Source organism: Corvus kubaryi, unplaced genomic scaffold (genome assembly GCF_017639235.1).
Source record: "Corvus kubaryi isolate FWS band 111438036 unplaced genomic scaffold, C.kubaryi_AGA036_p1.0 37398, whole genome shotgun sequence".
NCBI classification, from domain to species: domain Eukaryota; kingdom Metazoa; phylum Chordata; class Aves; order Passeriformes; family Corvidae; genus Corvus; species Corvus kubaryi.
The window spans coordinates 22,558,406-22,577,317 of NW_024581137.1; the positions used below are offsets into that span (position 1 = coordinate 22,558,406).

The 18,912-nt window shown below is 37.4% G+C and overlaps 1 protein-coding gene across 3 annotated transcripts in view; it reads right to left on the reverse strand.

Moving 5' to 3' along the window:
* Window positions 1-730, reverse strand: part of KCNH8 (potassium voltage-gated channel subfamily H member 8) — a 175,596-nt gene extending 174,866 nt beyond the window's left edge. For all 3 annotated transcript variants that reach the window (XM_042043885.1, XM_042043884.1, XM_042043883.1), the window contains exon 1: window positions 474-730. In XM_042043885.1, the coding sequence (XP_041899819.1) occupies window positions 474-549 (76 nt within the window). In that variant the 5' untranslated portion in view covers window positions 550-730. The remainder of the gene's footprint in view (window positions 1-473) is intronic.
* Window positions 731-18,912: the final 18,182 nt, after the last annotated feature.

The window sequence follows — 18,912 nt, forward strand, 5'->3', positions numbered from 1 at the left end:
CCACCACTGAGCCCGATGTACAGAAATTCAGCTTTTAGGGAGATTTCGTACCCCCCCAAGGCTGGGGGTACTAAAGAAAATAAAATTCTCCAAACCTCCTACCAAAGCCCTGCTCAGGCTCTGAGAGTGCCTTTCCCTGGCGGTCTCTCGGCTGCCCGAGGCGCGGATGAAGCCCTAGTCCAGAGCACAACTTTCCTGCAGGGAGTCGGGCTTTAGCCTCCTCCGAGCCCCCGAGCAGGGGATTGAAGACGGAGGGAACCTGGCGCCCTCCTCGCCTGAAAAGCTGTGGAGAAGCCAGGCAGGAGAGCGGGAGAGGTCGGGAGCTCCCTCGCCTTCCCCTCCTCATTGCCGGCTTCTGGTACCAGGGAAACCCCCGGGGGGCGGAGGGGTGGGAAGAGGAAGCTCCCACCGTACGCGCAATGCCCCCCGCGCATCCCCTTCTCCGGGAGTCCGGAGCCCCAGCCCGGACTCACGTGTGCCGTCAAACCGGGTGGCGATGGTGTCGAGGAAGGTGTTCTGAGGTGCCAGTAATCCCTTCATAACCGGCATTTTTCCAGCGCGGTGCGAGGTTCCCCATCAAAGTTTGTCTACGAGGGTGGTTCGAGAAGAAAGTGCAGAGGGCGCCCGGGGGAAGGTAGGGAGGGAGGGAGGAGGCGGAGGGATAGGGAGGAGAAGGAGGATGGGGATGCCGCCGCGCCGCCTCCGGCGCCGGGAGCCCCCCGCTCGTCAGCCCCGGCCCCGCACAGCGCTCCCACCCCGGCCCCGCCGCGGGGAGCCGCGCACAGGTGCGGAGCCGCGCCCCCGGCCGGCAGCGCCCGCTCCCCCTTCCCGCACCCCTCCAAAGGCAAGGGGGAGGGGGGCGCCGGCAGAGAGCCGCCGTGAGGGAGAACGGGCTGGAGGAAAGCACGGAGCTCGGGAAGAGCCACCTTTATCTACCTGTAGCAGAGCCGGGTGGGGCGGGGCAGCGCAGGGACCAGCGGCCCCTCGGGGGCTGCGGAGCCTTGTCCGCCCCCGGCCGACTCAGACATCTTTGGGCTCTAGCACCTGAGAAGTGTCCCAGGCATCTCAGCTCACAGGGACCCTGTTTCATGAGTAACAATACCGAAGGGTAAAGCACAGGCTCTTACTTTGCTAAAAGGAGAAACAGCCTTGGCAGATAGCAAAGGCCTCTGGAGGTGCTCATTGGAGAGCAAGACTAGGACATGGATAATGCTCCACCAGTTGTGTGGCCTCAAGCCTTATTTGCATGGTGAAGCAATTCAATTTATTTAAGGAGTAGGCATTTTGCTGTGGTTGTTAATATATCCTATAATATTCTTTCGATGTTCTTCCCTGATAAATTCCTGAAATAATTTTTTCCTGCCAGCCAAAGAGAGAATTAAGACATATCCTTGCCCAGAAGGTCTAATGTGTAAATTCAAATAAATAAATATGTAACAATAGTAATAAATAAGTGGCATTCCACATTCAGATGAGTAACCTGCTCAGACTGGTACCGTGGCTCTTTAAATGCAGATAACTCTCCGTAGTACAGCCATTTCATTTACGTTAACAGCAAAACTTCCCCATGTTTCTTCAGGATTGAAAGACCCTAGAGAAATGAAGTGGGAGTACACTCCCTAATCTACAAAGTCACTGTGCAGAGGAAGCCTGTTGGGTTCTTGCTATTTTACAGTTACTGCTATTTGTATTTTTTGCTATTCCTGTTTATTTAGGATTCTCTCTTTCTCCAGATGGTTAGAAGACTTTGATTCCCACTTTTTAGCATAAGCAGCATTGAGAGAGGTTACAGAAGAGAAAAAAGGGTCTTTCTTTACAACAGATAATTAAATGTAAAAAAACTCCAGAACCTCAGAAAATGCTGAGGTACAGGGTTTCTAGCACAATATAAAGCCTTCCCACAGTAACCCCACCTTGGCTCTGAAGAATGCAGCATTATTTCAAGATCATGAATCTGTCCACTTGCCCTTGTACTAGAAGCCTTTTACAGACTACTTGATATAGAGCTGCCAGATCAGTTTTCAGAAGTAGCACATGAACTGAGAGACTGCCTACTACTGTACAGTACTTTGGAAGTCTCCAAGATCTCAAACTACTATCAGTTTCTTGCTACCTGATAAACTTCAAATTCTGGTCAGCCTTGTCATTAAAGTATACAAGCACCAGCCCAGCCTTGTCCTTAAAAAGTACAATTTTTATACTGAATGCCAGCAATTTTTAAATTTTTGTTATTATTCTCATATCTTCCAGATCAATATAAGCAGAAACACAAAATTAATTTTTCTTGATAGTTTTCCATTTAGTCTCTCTGGCTACTTGGGTTTGATGCTACAGCATGTACCTACTAGTGAAATAAAGAAAATCCTGTTTCAGTACCTGGAATACCCACAAGAGAATGATCAGGTTTTTGCTTCTGACAAAGTGCTCAGCAATAGAGGTTGTTAAGGTAAATCCAAACCTTTGAAACCTGACAAGGGACTTGCCTATTTTGTAGCCTGTGTGCTGCTGTTGTGTTTCAGTTTGCGTTTTTTTCCCATGGCCTGGCCAAACACCATTTAAGTAGGAATATAGTGAAGGAGAAGGGAATATATTCTTAGTCCTACTACAGGCAGTCAGGAGACAGTAACCCATATACACATTTAAAGATATAAATATGTTTCTCAATTTTGGTCACCACAAAAGGGAAGAAAGAGATGGTTTTCCAGTGGATTCAAGTAGTTACCTGATAAGTCTACAAGCCCATAAGTGGCCACACCAAGTCTGAGTTGTAATCATAGTGTTTTGAGGGCTGTATGACATAGCAGCTTCAATAAGTTTAGAGCTTTACTAAGAGCTCATGGAAATTTATTAATCATGAGGCAAAAAATGTTTTAATAAAGCCTTAGGATGTAACTTGGGTGAAGAATGCCAAAAAATTATGCAAGCACACACCTCAGAAAGTATGGATATGTGCCAGAGGAATTGCATGGCATATTTCATGTTGATAGGGGTGAACACAATTTACAGTTATTGAAACATATTCACAACTGGCCAGGAGGATGTGGTAACAATGGCAGTGAAAGCTCTACACAAGGAAATTCTGCTGATGCACAAGAGGGAGGGACACCAAATTCTTTATAAGGAGAATATGCTGAAGGCCTCTTCATCTCTGAGAACTTTACAAAAGAGGAAGGAAGTTTGCTGTCCTTTACAAGTACTCACAATCATGGTATACTGTTATAAATTGGTTATGGAAATAGCTATGTACTATGAACAATTAGTAACAATTAAGCTCCTAAAAATTATGTTTGTGTTCTGTGTATCACAAAGCAACCACTCAAATGCCTCTGAAGTAAAACTAATAAAACATATTACAAAAATAATGTATATAAAAATCCACAAACTACAAAAGAGGAGAAACTGAAGTGTAGTATTCTATTTTGCACTTGTATTTGCACTTGCATATTCTAGGGACTTTTTCTCATAAGAGTAATCCTCCCTAATAGAGGCTGGTACTTCAGAGAGTTAACTGCAAAACACAGAAGCCTAGAGTTGCTCAAAGCAGACAACTTTAACAGGCTGAAATTTCAATGAGCTAAGAAGAAATAGTTCAGAAAAGCAGACAAGAGATGAGCCTGTGTAAAAGGGAGGTAAAAGTAGCAGCTGAAAGTTTGCAGCAAAGTTCTGGAAAATTATTTTTTAAGGTTTAAATGAAAAGCAAACTAGGGACTCTGAGTAGTCACAGACTGCTTTTAATTCGGCCTTTATTTTTTTTTTTTTTTAATGTTTAAGGAGAATTAAGATACAAACCCAGGTGATTTTTATCTTGTTTCAAGAAGTCAGCTTTCAATTTTGCTACACTAATTTTTAATATCTGGGTTATCTGGACATAATGCCTAGTATAGTTATCTTAAAAAATGCTAAAGTATAGCATCTTTTTTGCTGGCAAGGACAGGTAAGGAACAGATGGAATCTAAATTTGATTTTTGTGTATAAATTTATAAGCAGTTTAAGTAAATAGCCCACTACCCATATTCCTGTCTTTTTCACTGTGGAGCATTTTGCTGAATTCAAAACCATAAATATATGTAAAAATATATAGATAAAAGTTATAGATAGACAGTAACAAAGGTGAGAAATTAAGGGCTAATAGCACTGCTGCTACTCTTCAAAATGCCATGAGCATCCAGAGATCGCAAATGAAGTTTACTCAGGGGCTTGCAGTTTAGACCAGAAGGACTATCTAAGAAAATAAGGTTTGCTACTTCAAATTACTCAACAGTATATAAATAAAATCTCAGCCATACATTTCCCCCTACTTATCCACAGCTACTTGGGCGCTGAACATAGCACATTACATTGTGAGGCACTGTATAATCTTTTTAGATATTGCTTGTTACCCAGAAATGAGGGCATGGGCAGAGTTTTGCACAGAATATATGTAAGGAGGAGCATGCTGTAGCATTTTTGGTCTTAACTGTACACCTTCTTTTCTTCACTTGTGATCTAACCAACAGAACTTTTTCCAAATTTTGTTATTAATATTCCACAGTACCATGAATTACCTCATAAAACAAGAAGTTAGGAGTTGCTTCCCTGGCATAACCATTCGACCTCAACTTACCTGCTACAATTATGCAAATGAAAACAGCTAGTGAAAATCAAATTAACAAGGACTGCCTGCAGCTTACTTTTGTGCTTGAAATTGCCACCCACTTATTTGTTTGTTAACCTTGGCATCCAGTGCAAAAAGGGAATTATGAAATAGCCTTAAAATACTAGGAAATGGCAAAGAATGGCAACCTGCTGTTCATCTGCCATGAACAGGCTAATTCAGTCTGAAGTAGTGTGTGTTGAGAATATTATCCTGATAAATGATCATTGTGCTTCAAGAAACGCTGGCCACTGCCTTTTGTTGAGCATAAGCCAACAACAGAATTTCTCTGAATATAGAATTCTCAAGAATAGAGCTGCATAATTAAAACTCTGACAAACAAGGGGCAGTTTGGGTTGAAGTTTAAATGCAAAGCCAGCACCTCTGGCTGAGGAGGAGACTAAGTTCCTATAAACTGGAAAAAGTTGCAAGCAAGCAGAAGAATCCATACATGATGGTACTTTGAATGTAGTTAAAGATTCAAACCTCACTTTTCCTCTGCTCCTGACAGACACACATGAAACATTTTGGCAAAAGCCTAATTTCTTTTTAGTACTGGTGTTAAAGGATGCAAACTTAATGTTCAGAGACATGACATTCACTAATGTACTGGAAAAGCACTGTGGTAGATGCACAAGGTCTAAATATACAGATATCACCATCATATTAGGCTGCAATTTATGCTTCTATTTCCTTTTGAAATATATAGGAAACCACAGATAAGGTTTAATTTCATTATACATATTGATTAACTATGTAGAATAATGATTTATGCAATATTGATTTTCTGTTCTGTATTGTTAGAAAGCTCTTCATACATTCACAGATGTTTCATGTGTCCATCATATTTACAAAGAGAGAAGATGCTGCCTCTTTTCTTCTATAAAGCAGAAAGTGAATTAAGGCCTAAAGGTAGCTCTGTGGTCAAACAAAAAAAATTGTTCAATGGTGAATATACTATCAGATGTCAAAATTAATAAGGTTATAAAATTTCTATTTCGGTTTTCACTTTCCTATCTATAAAAGCAGAATCATAGTTTTCACCTCCGAGGATTGTGTGGACATGGTTAATGTTCACACAACAAAATTTCACAAAGACTTCTGATAAAGCTAGAAACAAATTACCAGTTGTTATTGAAGAGATTGGATAGTGTTCAGAAAGTTACTGAACCACATTTCAAACAATGAGGAATTAAGAAGACACAAAATTGCTCTAACATTAATTGAGCACCATCATGTGGGGAAAAAATAACCATTATTTACTGGAAAAAAGTACTGCATAAAGGAGAAATGCACAGAATTAGCATTCAAAGCTGAATAAACAATATCTACTTTGAGTGGAGTTTGGATTTCATCAGAAAACAAAACCAAACCCCCCAGCAAACTAAAGCCAAAACCCTCAAAAATAATGCTATTAATATTAAATAAAAAGTAAAATAAAATAGCTACATTACAATTCTGGTGATGAACTTTATGGTTAAGTAAATAGGACCAGAATTTTGTTCTTAAAATTAATGCAAAAAAGTAAAGATTAAAAGAAAGTTGAATTCAGAAGAGACTGAAGCACTGTAATGGCTTCTTTTGTATTTCCTGGGTATGAAAAACATCATAAGCCTTTTACCCTCACTGTGGCATCAGAGGCAATGTTGATGTTAAAGGATGTTGTAGATTATTCTACATCTCAAAAAAAGTTGCTGATTCAGTTCACCTGTTAATAAGGAGTGCTAATTTTGGTCCCAATCCTTTCTTTGGAAAAGGAAAGAATTAAAGAATTCACTTAGTGAATACCAATATAGCTGTTGAGAATATTCTTTATAGTAATATCAGATCTGCACTTATTTATGATCTAGAGTTTAAAATTATTTCATTGTAAAATGTAATCCATTACCATTTATCTGCTTGAATTCAAAGATTACAGTATCAGAATTATTTGCAAGGCAAGATTGTGCTCAGTGAAAACAAAGGAGAACTCAGTCCAAAAGTTTAAGAGGTGATACTGATTGTATAAGAGACATAGAAGGATGCTTTGAATAGAGAATAATCACAAGCACAGCTCTAGGTATGGGATTTGCTCTTAAGCTTTAAACATCATCTTCCTACATGCAGATGTAAAAAGTGATTCCTCCCACAGATCCCCCAAAGTTAATTAGAAATTGTGCTACCATGCTTCCACACAGATATCCCCTGAACACTGGGAAAGAGCTATCTAAATTTCATGATCACTTTCTAAATACCATTACTGAAAAGCAACTCCAAAGACAGAACAAATTCCTTCATAAGTACACCTATTTTAAAATCCTTAAACCAAATCAGTCTAAAATAATTTCTTCTGTTCCTTACCCGATATTTTTTGAGCACAGTTTATATTGTGCTTAAGCTTCTTCAACGTCACCAAAATAACTTGCATCACTCAGCCATATTTTTCCTGACTTGCACCAGTGCAATAAAGAGCAGGATGAGACATGCCAGCTGGTTTTACTTTATTAATATTTCTGACTTGCAAAGCACCACAGGTAATGCTGAAAGAATTAAGCAGTACAGCTGTGCTGGTCCCTAGCAATGCTGTGGTGCTAATTTTAATTAAGATTTTGGTGACCATTCATGAAGTGACAAGAGAGCAGGATGTGACAGCAACATTGTTTGTTATAAATCACTAAAAGTCACGAAAGACTACCAAGACCCAGAAAACTCAAAAGGAAACAGAATAGTACTTCACTAGATGTCATCTTCAATTTTGTTTCCAGTGCAATTGCCTTGACAGAGGATTCATTAATAAAAATCCTGGGTGGCATTACTGGGTCTTATTTCTTCTTTTCTCTTAGATTTTACTGCATTGTAAAAAGTGAAAATCTCATATTAAAATATAAGATTAATGGCTGAAACAAGTTAAAGAGCATTGGAAAATGCCAGGTTCATAATGTACAAGTATTTCTAATCACTTCATATCATCAAGACACAGAAATTAGTGCTGTGATGTATGTATTTTTAATAGACCTTTATATTAATATATAAATTAGACCTGACATCTAATTTTTCTACCAGAAACATCCTACTAAAGTGAGATAGTGAAAATTCTTTGATATTTAGGGGTTTTAATGGTAAATATGGATACCACTCGTTTATATGGCTTGTTTGGGTATTAACAGTAAGAGCATATTTTCTCTAAGGTGCAATTGGCAAGCTTTGCAGAAGTCAACAGCAATAACTTGAAGCCAGATATTAAGTTTTGCTTTAGAAAACTCCCAACAGGGAAAACTGAAGTTCTCCCCATTATGTATGTATAATCAGCATATTTTGTTCATTTCATATTATCTAAACAATAGATGAATATTTCTTTTTTTTCCCCTTTTCCCCTTCACTCCTTCTTCGATTAGGAAAAGGTGTTATTACACTGAGGGGCCTGACAAATTTGTTATTGCCTCAACTAACTCTTGGCAAAGCTAAACTCTTGGACTATGTGAACTTAAATCTTTTAGCATTGTTTTACACAGAAATGATTCAAGGTCAATACTTATGGCAGGCCAAATGTACCTTCTACTTCAATACACATAATAAGGGACCTTAATTGGCATGTACTTTAAAGGTATCTTGAGGTCTTTAATCTTTGCCACAGAAGATTGTAAATAACAATGAACACAGAGATTAAAAAGTGTATTGATGTATTATTAAAATGTCATAAGCAGTAACTTAAGAAATTTTCAAAATTGTTAGAGAAAAATGTGTTTAAAATATATTACTATAGTTCCAAAATACCTGTGCATAAAGTGTAAATGTACATTAAAAACCCCAAGATGAGTTATTAGTATAAGTACAGACTCACCAAGATCAAATGCTTTGCTGAGAGTTAGTTGAGGCAATAAAAAATTTGTCAGACCACTAAATGTAATAACACCTTTTCCTAATTGAAGAAGGAGTGAAGGGGAAAAGGAAAAAAGAAAAAAAGAAGTATTAATTTTAAAAATGTTTAATGTGGGTTAGACTTTTTTTCAAGAATCCTTCCATCAACTAGAATAGGTAAGTTTAGTAAAGATCCTGCAATACATATATCCTTTCAGAAATATAGGAAAGGAAATAGGTGACACTTTCCACAGATTTGAGATAAAGGTTTTGTTAACTACAATTACATGACTTTTCTATTATACCAGTGATCACTGAATTTTCTTCTCACTTAAGTCAATTGCATGATTGTTTAAAAATAAACTAAAAAACTAAAATCCTCCACAACCTTTTGATGTGTAGTAAATCTTATTTCTACAAGTTCTTCAGAAGACAACAGTTAAACTGCAAGTAATTAAGGAAGAAGAGTCTAACTTGGTCCATCAAGGCTGTAGCAGATCAGCCTTGATACTGATTAATTTGCTCTTTAATCTTCTCCAACTCATCAACTTCTTTTCCATCTTAATAAGAGTTTCTTAGTTGTTCTTCTCATGAGGCCATTTAAACAGAAGAACCAGCAGATATTTCAGAATTCACAAGTAATATTTCTCTACCTAGAAGATACTCCAAATCTTCACAAATAAATTAAACAAACTACCCTGTCACCCTTATTAGAAAAACATACATCTTACTCCCTTATTTTGGAAAGATTTTTATAAATGTGTCTTCCCTGAATGTGTACTTTGAGTTACACATTTGCAAAGGGGAACACTGCAAAGGGATAGAGACAGAAAAGGAACACTGCAGGAAAAAGGGTTCACTGTTCAGAGAAAAAAAATCTCAATGACTAAGGCAAAGAATTGGCAAAGACATCCTACATAAGTAGACAGATAAGGAAACATCTAATAGGTGAAAGTTACCATCTTTGGCACAGGATTGAGCTTTAGACTAAATCTGTTGTGCAATACACGTGACATCAGGCAAAACAAGGTTTAAGTAGGAGGAGATGAAATCTAGGGAGAGAAGAGGGGGCAGCACACCAGGTCTAAGAACGAACAGCAGGATTCAGGCAATGCTTAATTGTGCAGAGACCAAAAAAAAGAAAAAAAAAGAAAAAAAGTACAGCATTTTTGTCTTTAACTGAAACAGTTGTGAGAATGTGGAATTTGGGATTAAGGGAAGTTTTATGCTGGAATCACATTCATCTAGCTTTTGCGTGCTCTTCTCCCAGCTAACCCCCAACAGGGCAGAAACAGGTTATTTTTGGACTTTGTCTGGAGAAATGAATCTCGAACTCCAGTCAGCTCCAAAATACATCATACTAGTCCGCAAGACACTTCGACCATGAAGAATTTTAGTTTTATTTAGATTTTGATCTGTCCCAATTTTTTTCATTATTTCAAAGAATTTGGTATTTCAGGTGTGTCAATCCTCTATTAGCTCACCTTCTATATAAAACCTTTCATATGCTTTTATGTGTTCCATCTATAAGCAGTGCTCTGATCCCACAAGAGATCCAAGCAAATAAAGCCTTGGGTATGCACAGCTCTCTGCATAGGAAAATTAGTATGGCATAATAGGTAGGTGTAAGGACTAGACTGAGGATCATATTACAGGATTAGGGCAGATATACATGCAATGGATTTTGTAGGAAATGACCAGCCTTGCACTAGATGCAGCCTCAGAGTCCTATTTATAGTATAATCTACTCCCTAGTCAGGTTGCATTAATATCCTTATCCTTTTTGCATAAACTAGTTGGCATATTCTTGGTACAATTTTCAAGACTAATCTTTTATCTAGGATGGCATTTGCTGTTACAGTGCAGTTTAAAGCTCAGTACAGAATTTGTGTCAGCACTTTTTGTCCCATGAAGAGCTGAAATTAAAACAGATAATGTAGCCATTGTCCCAAAAAAAGCTCACGTTCGTAAGAACTGAACACTCTAAAATCCATGGGCAATTTATAAGTATTGTTTTGAGATTTCTTGGCCATGGAAAAGGTTTCCCAGGTGTTCTTCTGAAGCATATTTCTTTCCCAAGAACCAGCATCTTATTCTTCCGCTTGGGCTAAAAACCTCTTCAGATTAAGGTTTAAACTAAATTAATTTGTTTCATACTAAGGGACAGAAACCTGTGATCACATCCATGTATTTGATCTAGTGTCAAACAGCAGAGGTGTTAATTATTCTATCTTAAGCAATTTAGTGGGATAAAATAATGTGTAATCAAATTCAGGGTGAGCAGAAACATTCAGCTTCAAATTCAGGATTTGGACAGAATTAATTTTCCCAGCTTTTAGTACCACTTTTCTAGTTAAGTTGGTCTATCAGGGTATCCACAGGAATCAACAATCAAAAGCCTCACAAAAATAAGCATCACAACTTGACTCAAGTAAGCTAAGAAATATATCAACATTATGAACAAGCCTTTATGTATATCTCCACTTTCTGATCACCCATCAGAAGATGAACATTGAGGGCTGGCTATTTCAAATCTCTATAATCCAATTTGTTTGAAGCTATATATACACGTCTAAACATGTAGGTGCAGTTTATGGTGTTATCTCATTGGTATTAGCTTACAGTTTTCCTAAGTAAATTTAATATTACTGAAATATACTTTCTAAATGAACTTCTAGGTTCCTGCAATCCAAACAGCTTTTTTTTTTTCATTAGAAATTTACATCAGATATTTAAAAGACAGGTTAAGAAACAGATATTATCTATGCTCTGTAAATGGTTGAAAAGATATATTTACAGCTGGAACATTTTAGAGTTTACTGCCCTGGGCAGAGAATAATCACTCACAGTAGTTTTCGTTTGTTATATTCTTTTAGCAGTTGAGATAAGCACTTCGCTCTTTCCTCCCTAATTGTCAAAATGTATTGGTTTTGTTTACATTTTATGATAAACTATATGCAGAATGAACACTTGAACAACTTGTAAAGAACTGAAATGCAATCATAACTATTGCAGAAATCAGGGTTTAGGAGATTTGTTTCAGTTACAAGACAAAAGGAATTATTACAGCAAATAATAAATGAATCCATGAAAATAAGTAAATCCATGAAAATGCCTGCTGAAAAATCCAAGGATTGTAGTGATATAACTGATATAACATATGGTAAACAAGAAAAACAAGCATTTGGTAATCAACAGGCAATAGTAGATAAGTAGTAAGATAATTAGATAAGTAAAATGAGAGTCCTATTTTCTTATTCTATCCTTTTGATTTAGTATTTTTCTTGTACACAACTGAGAAAAACAGAATGCAAAGTCTAGGTTTTCACCTAATAACTGCCAACCTGCCTATGGAATTAATTCTGTCCTCTTTGGCAAGACAGGCAAAGTTTATGAATTTACACTGTGGTTCTCAGATTTATTGTAATAACTTTTGACTCATCCTTTTGTTCTTCACAAACATTTAATTTCAAAACTGTGAATGTGTCTTCCAAATTTGGAATATTTGCATATTTGAGTACACTTCCAGACTCTGGAATGAATATTCTACATTTGTTGGAGCTGCTAAATATTGATGTCCTTCTCTTGAAAGTTCATCTCATTCAATTTCACATAGTAACAAGCTTATTGTAACACCTCTGATGTCTGGGCCTCTTAACCTACCTAAAATAGCACAAAATGCAAGATTGCATTTGGACTCTCACATCCTTTAAGGCAAAACAGAGACCACCATGGCATTTCACATGAAGTATTACCACATTTTCTTACTCCGAAGAAGACGTGAAATAATGTTTGCAATTTACTTTTGTTTGTCTTTGGAATATTTGTATCTTTCCTAAAGCACTTCATGACTAATGGTTGAGAATTACAAGAATTACAGTAGAGAATCTTCTCATATCACAGTTTATTGACTAAAATAAAGGGCAAGGATCAGCTTCATTCTGTTCGAACTTCAATTAAGGTCAGGTAAAACATTGAGTTCAAGGTACTAACAACTAAAGATCAAAATTTTAAAGGTTTTTAGATGCTTAAAGAGGCAGGTAGGAAAGGTACAGGAATTACAAAAATGTTTAATTGCTTTGTGTAAATTTGCCTCCTGAGGACCATTTGTTTTTTTCTGTAAGTTCCAATGGATGCGTGAGAAGGTGTTCTCACTTTCTCCTCCACTGTGCATGAAGCAAATTATTTATAACCATCAGGACTCCCATTCTCGACAACATGACTGTTGCAAATATTTTGAATACAACTTGTGCTTAAGTAAGTACATGCCTTTTTTCTAAACTTACTTCTCTAAAAAGGAACTTGGAATCAATGCTCAAGTACTGTAAGCACAAGCTTAATGTTCTCCAAAGCTAATCCAGCAAAACACTTAAAACATATACTAATATAGGACTGGTAATATGCTTAACATTAAGCTGTATTTAGTGAAATACTTTTAGCACTCACTGCAGTGTGTTTTGTAAGATAAGCATACTCAAGTATTAAACTCTCAACATGCATTTTTCCAGGACTGTGGTTAATGTTTGCCTCCAGCCACAGCATGACCTGGTTACTTATATGTTTTAAAGCTCTTGAATAGACAAAAAGCCTGGGTCTCTGCTGGTGTAATTGTACTGATGGTGATGGAGATACAGCACAGCTTCCGGTCCTTGGCTTTAAACATTGTGCAACATACACATTTTGTAAGTTCCCACTGGATCTATTGCTGCCACTGCAGGTGTCATGGACTCAGATCAGATGAACATTAAAAAAACCCATAAAAAATGAAAAAATACTACCCAGACTTGATTAGTCAATTCACTTGGCTGTATTTGATCTGGCTTTAAGTTTTAGATGTACATGGAATTAATTTTTTTTAGCAAAGAAGGATTTTTTTTCAGTTTTATTTAGATGTTGTTAAGCGAACAATCCATTCTCTTTCCTCAAAAACCTAAAGAAAGCATTTCAGCAACTGTTATGTAACAGTTGAAATTGGCAAAAGATAAAGACAGTGTTTCCAGCTATGGTCTAAACATAAAATTGACACTAAAATTGGGGTTTTTTTTCTCCTGTATATGTTTTGTACTCTGTCTCACAGCAACTCATTCTATATTTCTTTCATTATTATTCTCACTTTCTATACAGCCTACACATACTGAAATTCCCATGTCCCATTTCTAACTATATTTTCTCCTATTTTGTACTTATATCATGGATGGTAAATTAGTAAGAACTAAACATAAACAGGAAGGTGTTATTTTATTTGAGAAGTGCTGCTCCCCTTCACCAAACACTGTTTATAACATTAGCAAGATTTCATCTGCAATACATAACAACACATAACTCAGTGTTATTGTTTGTTATTGAATGTGCAAGTGATATATTTCACAGAGACATCAGTAATGAAGCAGACTGTAGAGACAGCAATACCCAAGGTGCATTGGCCCGAGACCTATCATGTTACTGTCACATTTTCCTTTCAGAAATATAAATACTGAGATGAAAGTGTGTGCCATGAAAATTCTTTCATAAACCTGTCTCTCCACAGCCCACATTCAGGTGGTTACATAAGTACATGAATGATGTTAGGCAAATGAGTTATTATAATGAAGTTAAATACACAATTCATATCAAACTAACGTTTAAACACCTTTTATGTCTTTGTACGTTTTCATGGAACATTTAACAAGGCTTAAATCTTTTACCACTTATTAAAACAGAGCTGCTCTCTTATGCAAAATCTAAGGGATCAGCTTAAAGAGAAAAGATTAGACAATAAATGAAATATTTTTATGTTGAGCACCCATGTGATTTTGAATATTACAAAAGCTGCTTATTTGCATCACAAGGGCCAGATACACAAAAACATTTAACCATTGAGTATTCTTCCTTTTCAGCATGATGCAATTATCATATTAGAAAGAGAATGAGCAGCTGTTAGGTAAATCTGTCCTGGCTCAAATCCACACAAATAAATACATGCTAAAACAAAAGAGGTAACTCACCCAGTTCATGTCACTGAGTCTCAAATACTACCTACACCTGGTCATTCCCATTAAAACTTGAGAGAGTACCGGTATTTCAAATACTCTTAGGGATACCTCAGCAGTCTACAGTCTACACTTAAATTCTACTGAAAGTGTATTTCTATACACAAAAACCTCAGAGGGGGATTGGAGGGAAGGAAAAGGAAGCTAGGAATCTTTTTGGAGGCTGGTATAGCAGCCCCGAGGACCTTTGTTGAGTCTGAAAAGAGAATAGCTAATCCAACTCACAGGGATTCTGCTGAACCATATTAAGACCTCACAAAACCAGCTTCAGTTACTGATTGATTTCCTTATCATCCACTTCCCAAGACTCCTACCATTCCCAATTTCCTTCTGCATTATCACTTAGAGCCATCAGTAACTCTTTTCCTTTCAAAACTTTGTTTTAGATTTTTTTCCATTAAACACATCTGAGTTATACTTTTTTCACTAGCTTCTACCTAAGCACATAATCTGACACTTTGCGATATTGAGTGAGATGACTTAAGGATAGTGTATCAATACTAGCAATTAATTTCCTTCCTTTCATTGCTTTGAACAGCTGTTCAATCTAATTTTCAGGATTAATTATTTTCACTTCCCACTGGTACTGCAGACAGAACACAATGAGCATCCGAGAAAGCTGAAACCAATCCAGCTTCTCAGAAGAGCCTTTAATAATTTGATTTTGCTCATCTCTCCTGATTTAAAAAGGTCTGGTTCGAGTCTTGCAAAACAAATTCCAAATTCAATTTCAACTAGGATTTTCACTGTATGGTTCTAGCAAGCTTCCAGTATATAGTACTCTCATCAGATCTCACACAAATTTCTGTTGCTTTAAGCCAAAAAATGTCTTTCCTTGGTAATACTTCACACAAGTACAAATAGAAAAGAAATTCTAAGAATTTTCTAGACTGAGTGACAACGCTTGCTAGCAAGCCTACAGTTCTCTGTAATATTAAAGTAGGATGCCACCTACTGCTAAACAGCCTGAATTAAAAATAAGGGAAACCAATTTCCTAATGACATAACGTAACCTGGAAGCACTCATGATTAATGTTTCCTATTTATGTTGCACAAGTCCAGATCTCAGAAAAGAGCTTCACAACCAGCTTATCATGTAAAAATTGGTGCTCTATGACTTCTACTGCTGGAGGAGCAGAGTTCTTTACAGTTAATTGAAGGAGCACATGCACTGAAAAGGTAAGTTTATACTTATGGAAAGTAGCATTACTTTGTGACACAAATTTAGTTTTTGCCTGCCAAGTTTGTTCTCCAGCTCACTGAAGTTAGCAAAGGAAGTCTTTGGATCAAAAACTCTGGATCAAATACTTACCAACAGTGGGCATTGATGCTTGCATTGATATCCAGAAGTTTGTTACAGTTTTGGGAAAAAAAAAAAAGGAAAAAGATGTAAGCAATAAAAGCAATTTACTCAGCCTAGGCAGTTTACTTTAAGTTTCAAATTCAGTTAGCAATGTATCTAGAAATGTACATGATTTTTTTACTGTGTTCCTAACTGCAGAGTATTCTGTAAGTCTTTGCCTTTTCTCATATAACCTAAGCAAAAAATCTATTACTACAACCAACCAACCAACAAAAAAGTAACCTAAAGCAAACAAAATCAGCTCAAAAAGTTCCTGACTTGGTGATCCTAACTTCCCTGGAAGAGTTTCAGCCGCCTCACTTTTTGCAGTAAAATTTGTTTAGCAGCTGCTCAGTGAATCAAATGAGCAAATTTGTCCACTTTCAGAGTAACCTTCAAAAAACAAGTTTCTTTTCCAGCCTGTGTATTTCCTCTGATTCAGGTTATATTGTAGCCCTGCCAATATCTGTGTCAGCACAATCTGTTCGGCAAGGTTCCCTAGCACAAGATCTGGTGACGCAGGGATTTCTGAAGCCGCATTTGCTGCCAGAGGCAGTGCACAGTGCAGTTTCTTGAAGTTGTCCTCTGCTCACAAATTGAAATAAAACTGACATTTCCATCATATTTTAATTACATGTGACCTCTTCAACTCAGGAAAGAGCCACAGTAATTGGACAAAAGCTTTCTATTTTTTACATAAGAGAAAAGCATTCAACAGAGAACACAAAGAGGACACCCCTCCTCCCTCCCCACCCCCCCTCTACTTGTGGTTCTGCATGCAACTCCTCAGCGCAGCATTTGCCAGAGATGATGATTTATAAAGGAAAAATATACCGATTTAGAGGATGGAGAATGAAATGAAGTATTTTCCTAGGATGTTCAGACAATTTTGAGAGTTTCCTGCACAAACACACACCTTAAGGCCAGCAGGAAAGTGCTTTGCCACTACCCTCAATTAGTTTTAAACCAGGTTTGTGCTACATCTGTAACAGAATCAGACAACTTCTGTTACTTGAGTTAAAAAACCACAGCCAACAAATAATGGATATTGAAAGAATGGCTTTAATCCATCTAAAAGTCCTATACCCACTGCACAAACTAGCTTACTAAGAGATAAAACAGGATGTAGTTTTATTAAACTTTACAGTGCAAAAACATAACTGGCTTGTTTTGGGTGATTAATCAAGACTTTAAAAAAAGAATGCAAAGCCTCTTTTGGGGGAGGAAAGGCATCAAATTACAGCCTGGCTGTAATGACAAGTACTTCCTAGCCATTCAACAGCATATGCCATGATCTTCTATCTATCACATACATTAATGACCAGGCATTCACACAAGTCTCAAAAGCATGCAACCAGCTGTGTGAGGATCAAGCTGTACTGCAAAGTCTAAGCATACCACAACTTGTAAATGCAACAGCAAACACAGAGTCTTTCACATTGAAATTACTAGCTCTCTAAGGAACCAGGATATCACCACGAATAGTCTAGCATCTAATCATTTACCACACCAAAGCCCCAATCCCCCAAGTCATTTAGAGAGCCTTTTGTTCTGGGTGCATAATTGCAATAATTAAACTTTGTATTTCTGGATCTTTGCAGAATTACTTTAGCCTACAGTGGCTTCCTTCAGAGACAAAGTGGGAACACTTTCATAATTCCAACTCTTACTCAGACCCAGCCTCCTCATTTCTGGATGGGATGGGGCTGTCCATACATGTTTCCTCAGAATCTACCCAAAATGTGACTTCTGATGATATGATCAAGAAAATACCATTATAAGCACAGGCATAAAAGAACCAGAAGTGACCTACAGGAAAACACTGTGTGAAAAGTTCAGTGAAATAAATTTACCACTCTGCTGTGTGACAGCAAGAGTTGGTCCAAAAGCACAATTCTGTGAATGTGAGAGTTCAAAAACTCAGAGCAGGCCTCCTGTGCTTCACCCAATTTTATGGATAGTTACAGGTAATGGTTTTGCATGGCCTTGTTTTCAGTAGTGGGGGTGCTCCAGGGGTGGCTCCTGTAAGAAGCTGCTAGAAGTTCCTTCCATGTCCAACAGAGGCAATTCCTGGCAGGTCCAAAGATGGACAGGCTGCTGGCCAAGGCTGGACCAATGAGAAATGGTGGTAATGCCTCTGTGATACCAGATTTGAGAAGAAATCAAAACAAAAGTCATGGCACAGTTTTAATTGTGACTAGAGAAGAGTGGAGTGAGAACATGTGAGAGCACCAACCCTGCAGACACCAAGGCCAGTGGAGAAGGAGGGGGATGAGGGTCAAAGGTGTTTTTAAGGGCTTGTTTCACTTCTCATTATCCTGCTCAGATTTTTTAGTAATAAATTCACTTCATATCTCTAAGTTGAGCCTGTTTTGCCCATGACAGCATTTGATGAGTGATCTCTCTTGGTTCTTATCTCAACTCGTGAACCCCTTGTTAAATTTTCTCTCCTCTGTCCATTTGCAGAGGGGAGTAAGTGAGTGGCTTTCCTGGGTGCCTGGTATTTGGCCAGTGTCAAGCCACAACATTATGTTAGCCCAAGGAGTGAACTTCTTGAGATTACTAGTGGAAGAATTCTGAATATTGACTGTCAGATTGAAGACTGTGAGGAAGTAACCTAGTAAGAAGCTTAATCTCAAAATCCTAATTAGTGAAATTAACAGCAATTATGACAATGAACTGATTCATTTACTTCCAATGGACATTAAAAAACCATTTCCAGCAAAGCCTCTGGAATCTGATTTTCTGTGGGAAAAACCCAAAGCTTTGATACTTTGCCTCATTAGCTCAAAATCAATTTTGTCCCTTAAAACCTATTCTGTTTCAAATGTGAAAACTTTAGATTTATCTAGTGTTAGGTGTTTTGCCTTTTCAAAATTAGGTATTTTGAACTCTGAAGTACTCCATAACAAAATTTTCTAAGGCTTAAAAGGAGATTTTCAACACTGTTGTGCTTCAGAAACAGAATATTTCACTAGTATTTACACTTTCAATCCTTCATTCATAACCTCTTTTGAGGGAGAACTCAGAAGGTTTTTTTTTACATGACTTCTTAATTCCTTCATTGCTTT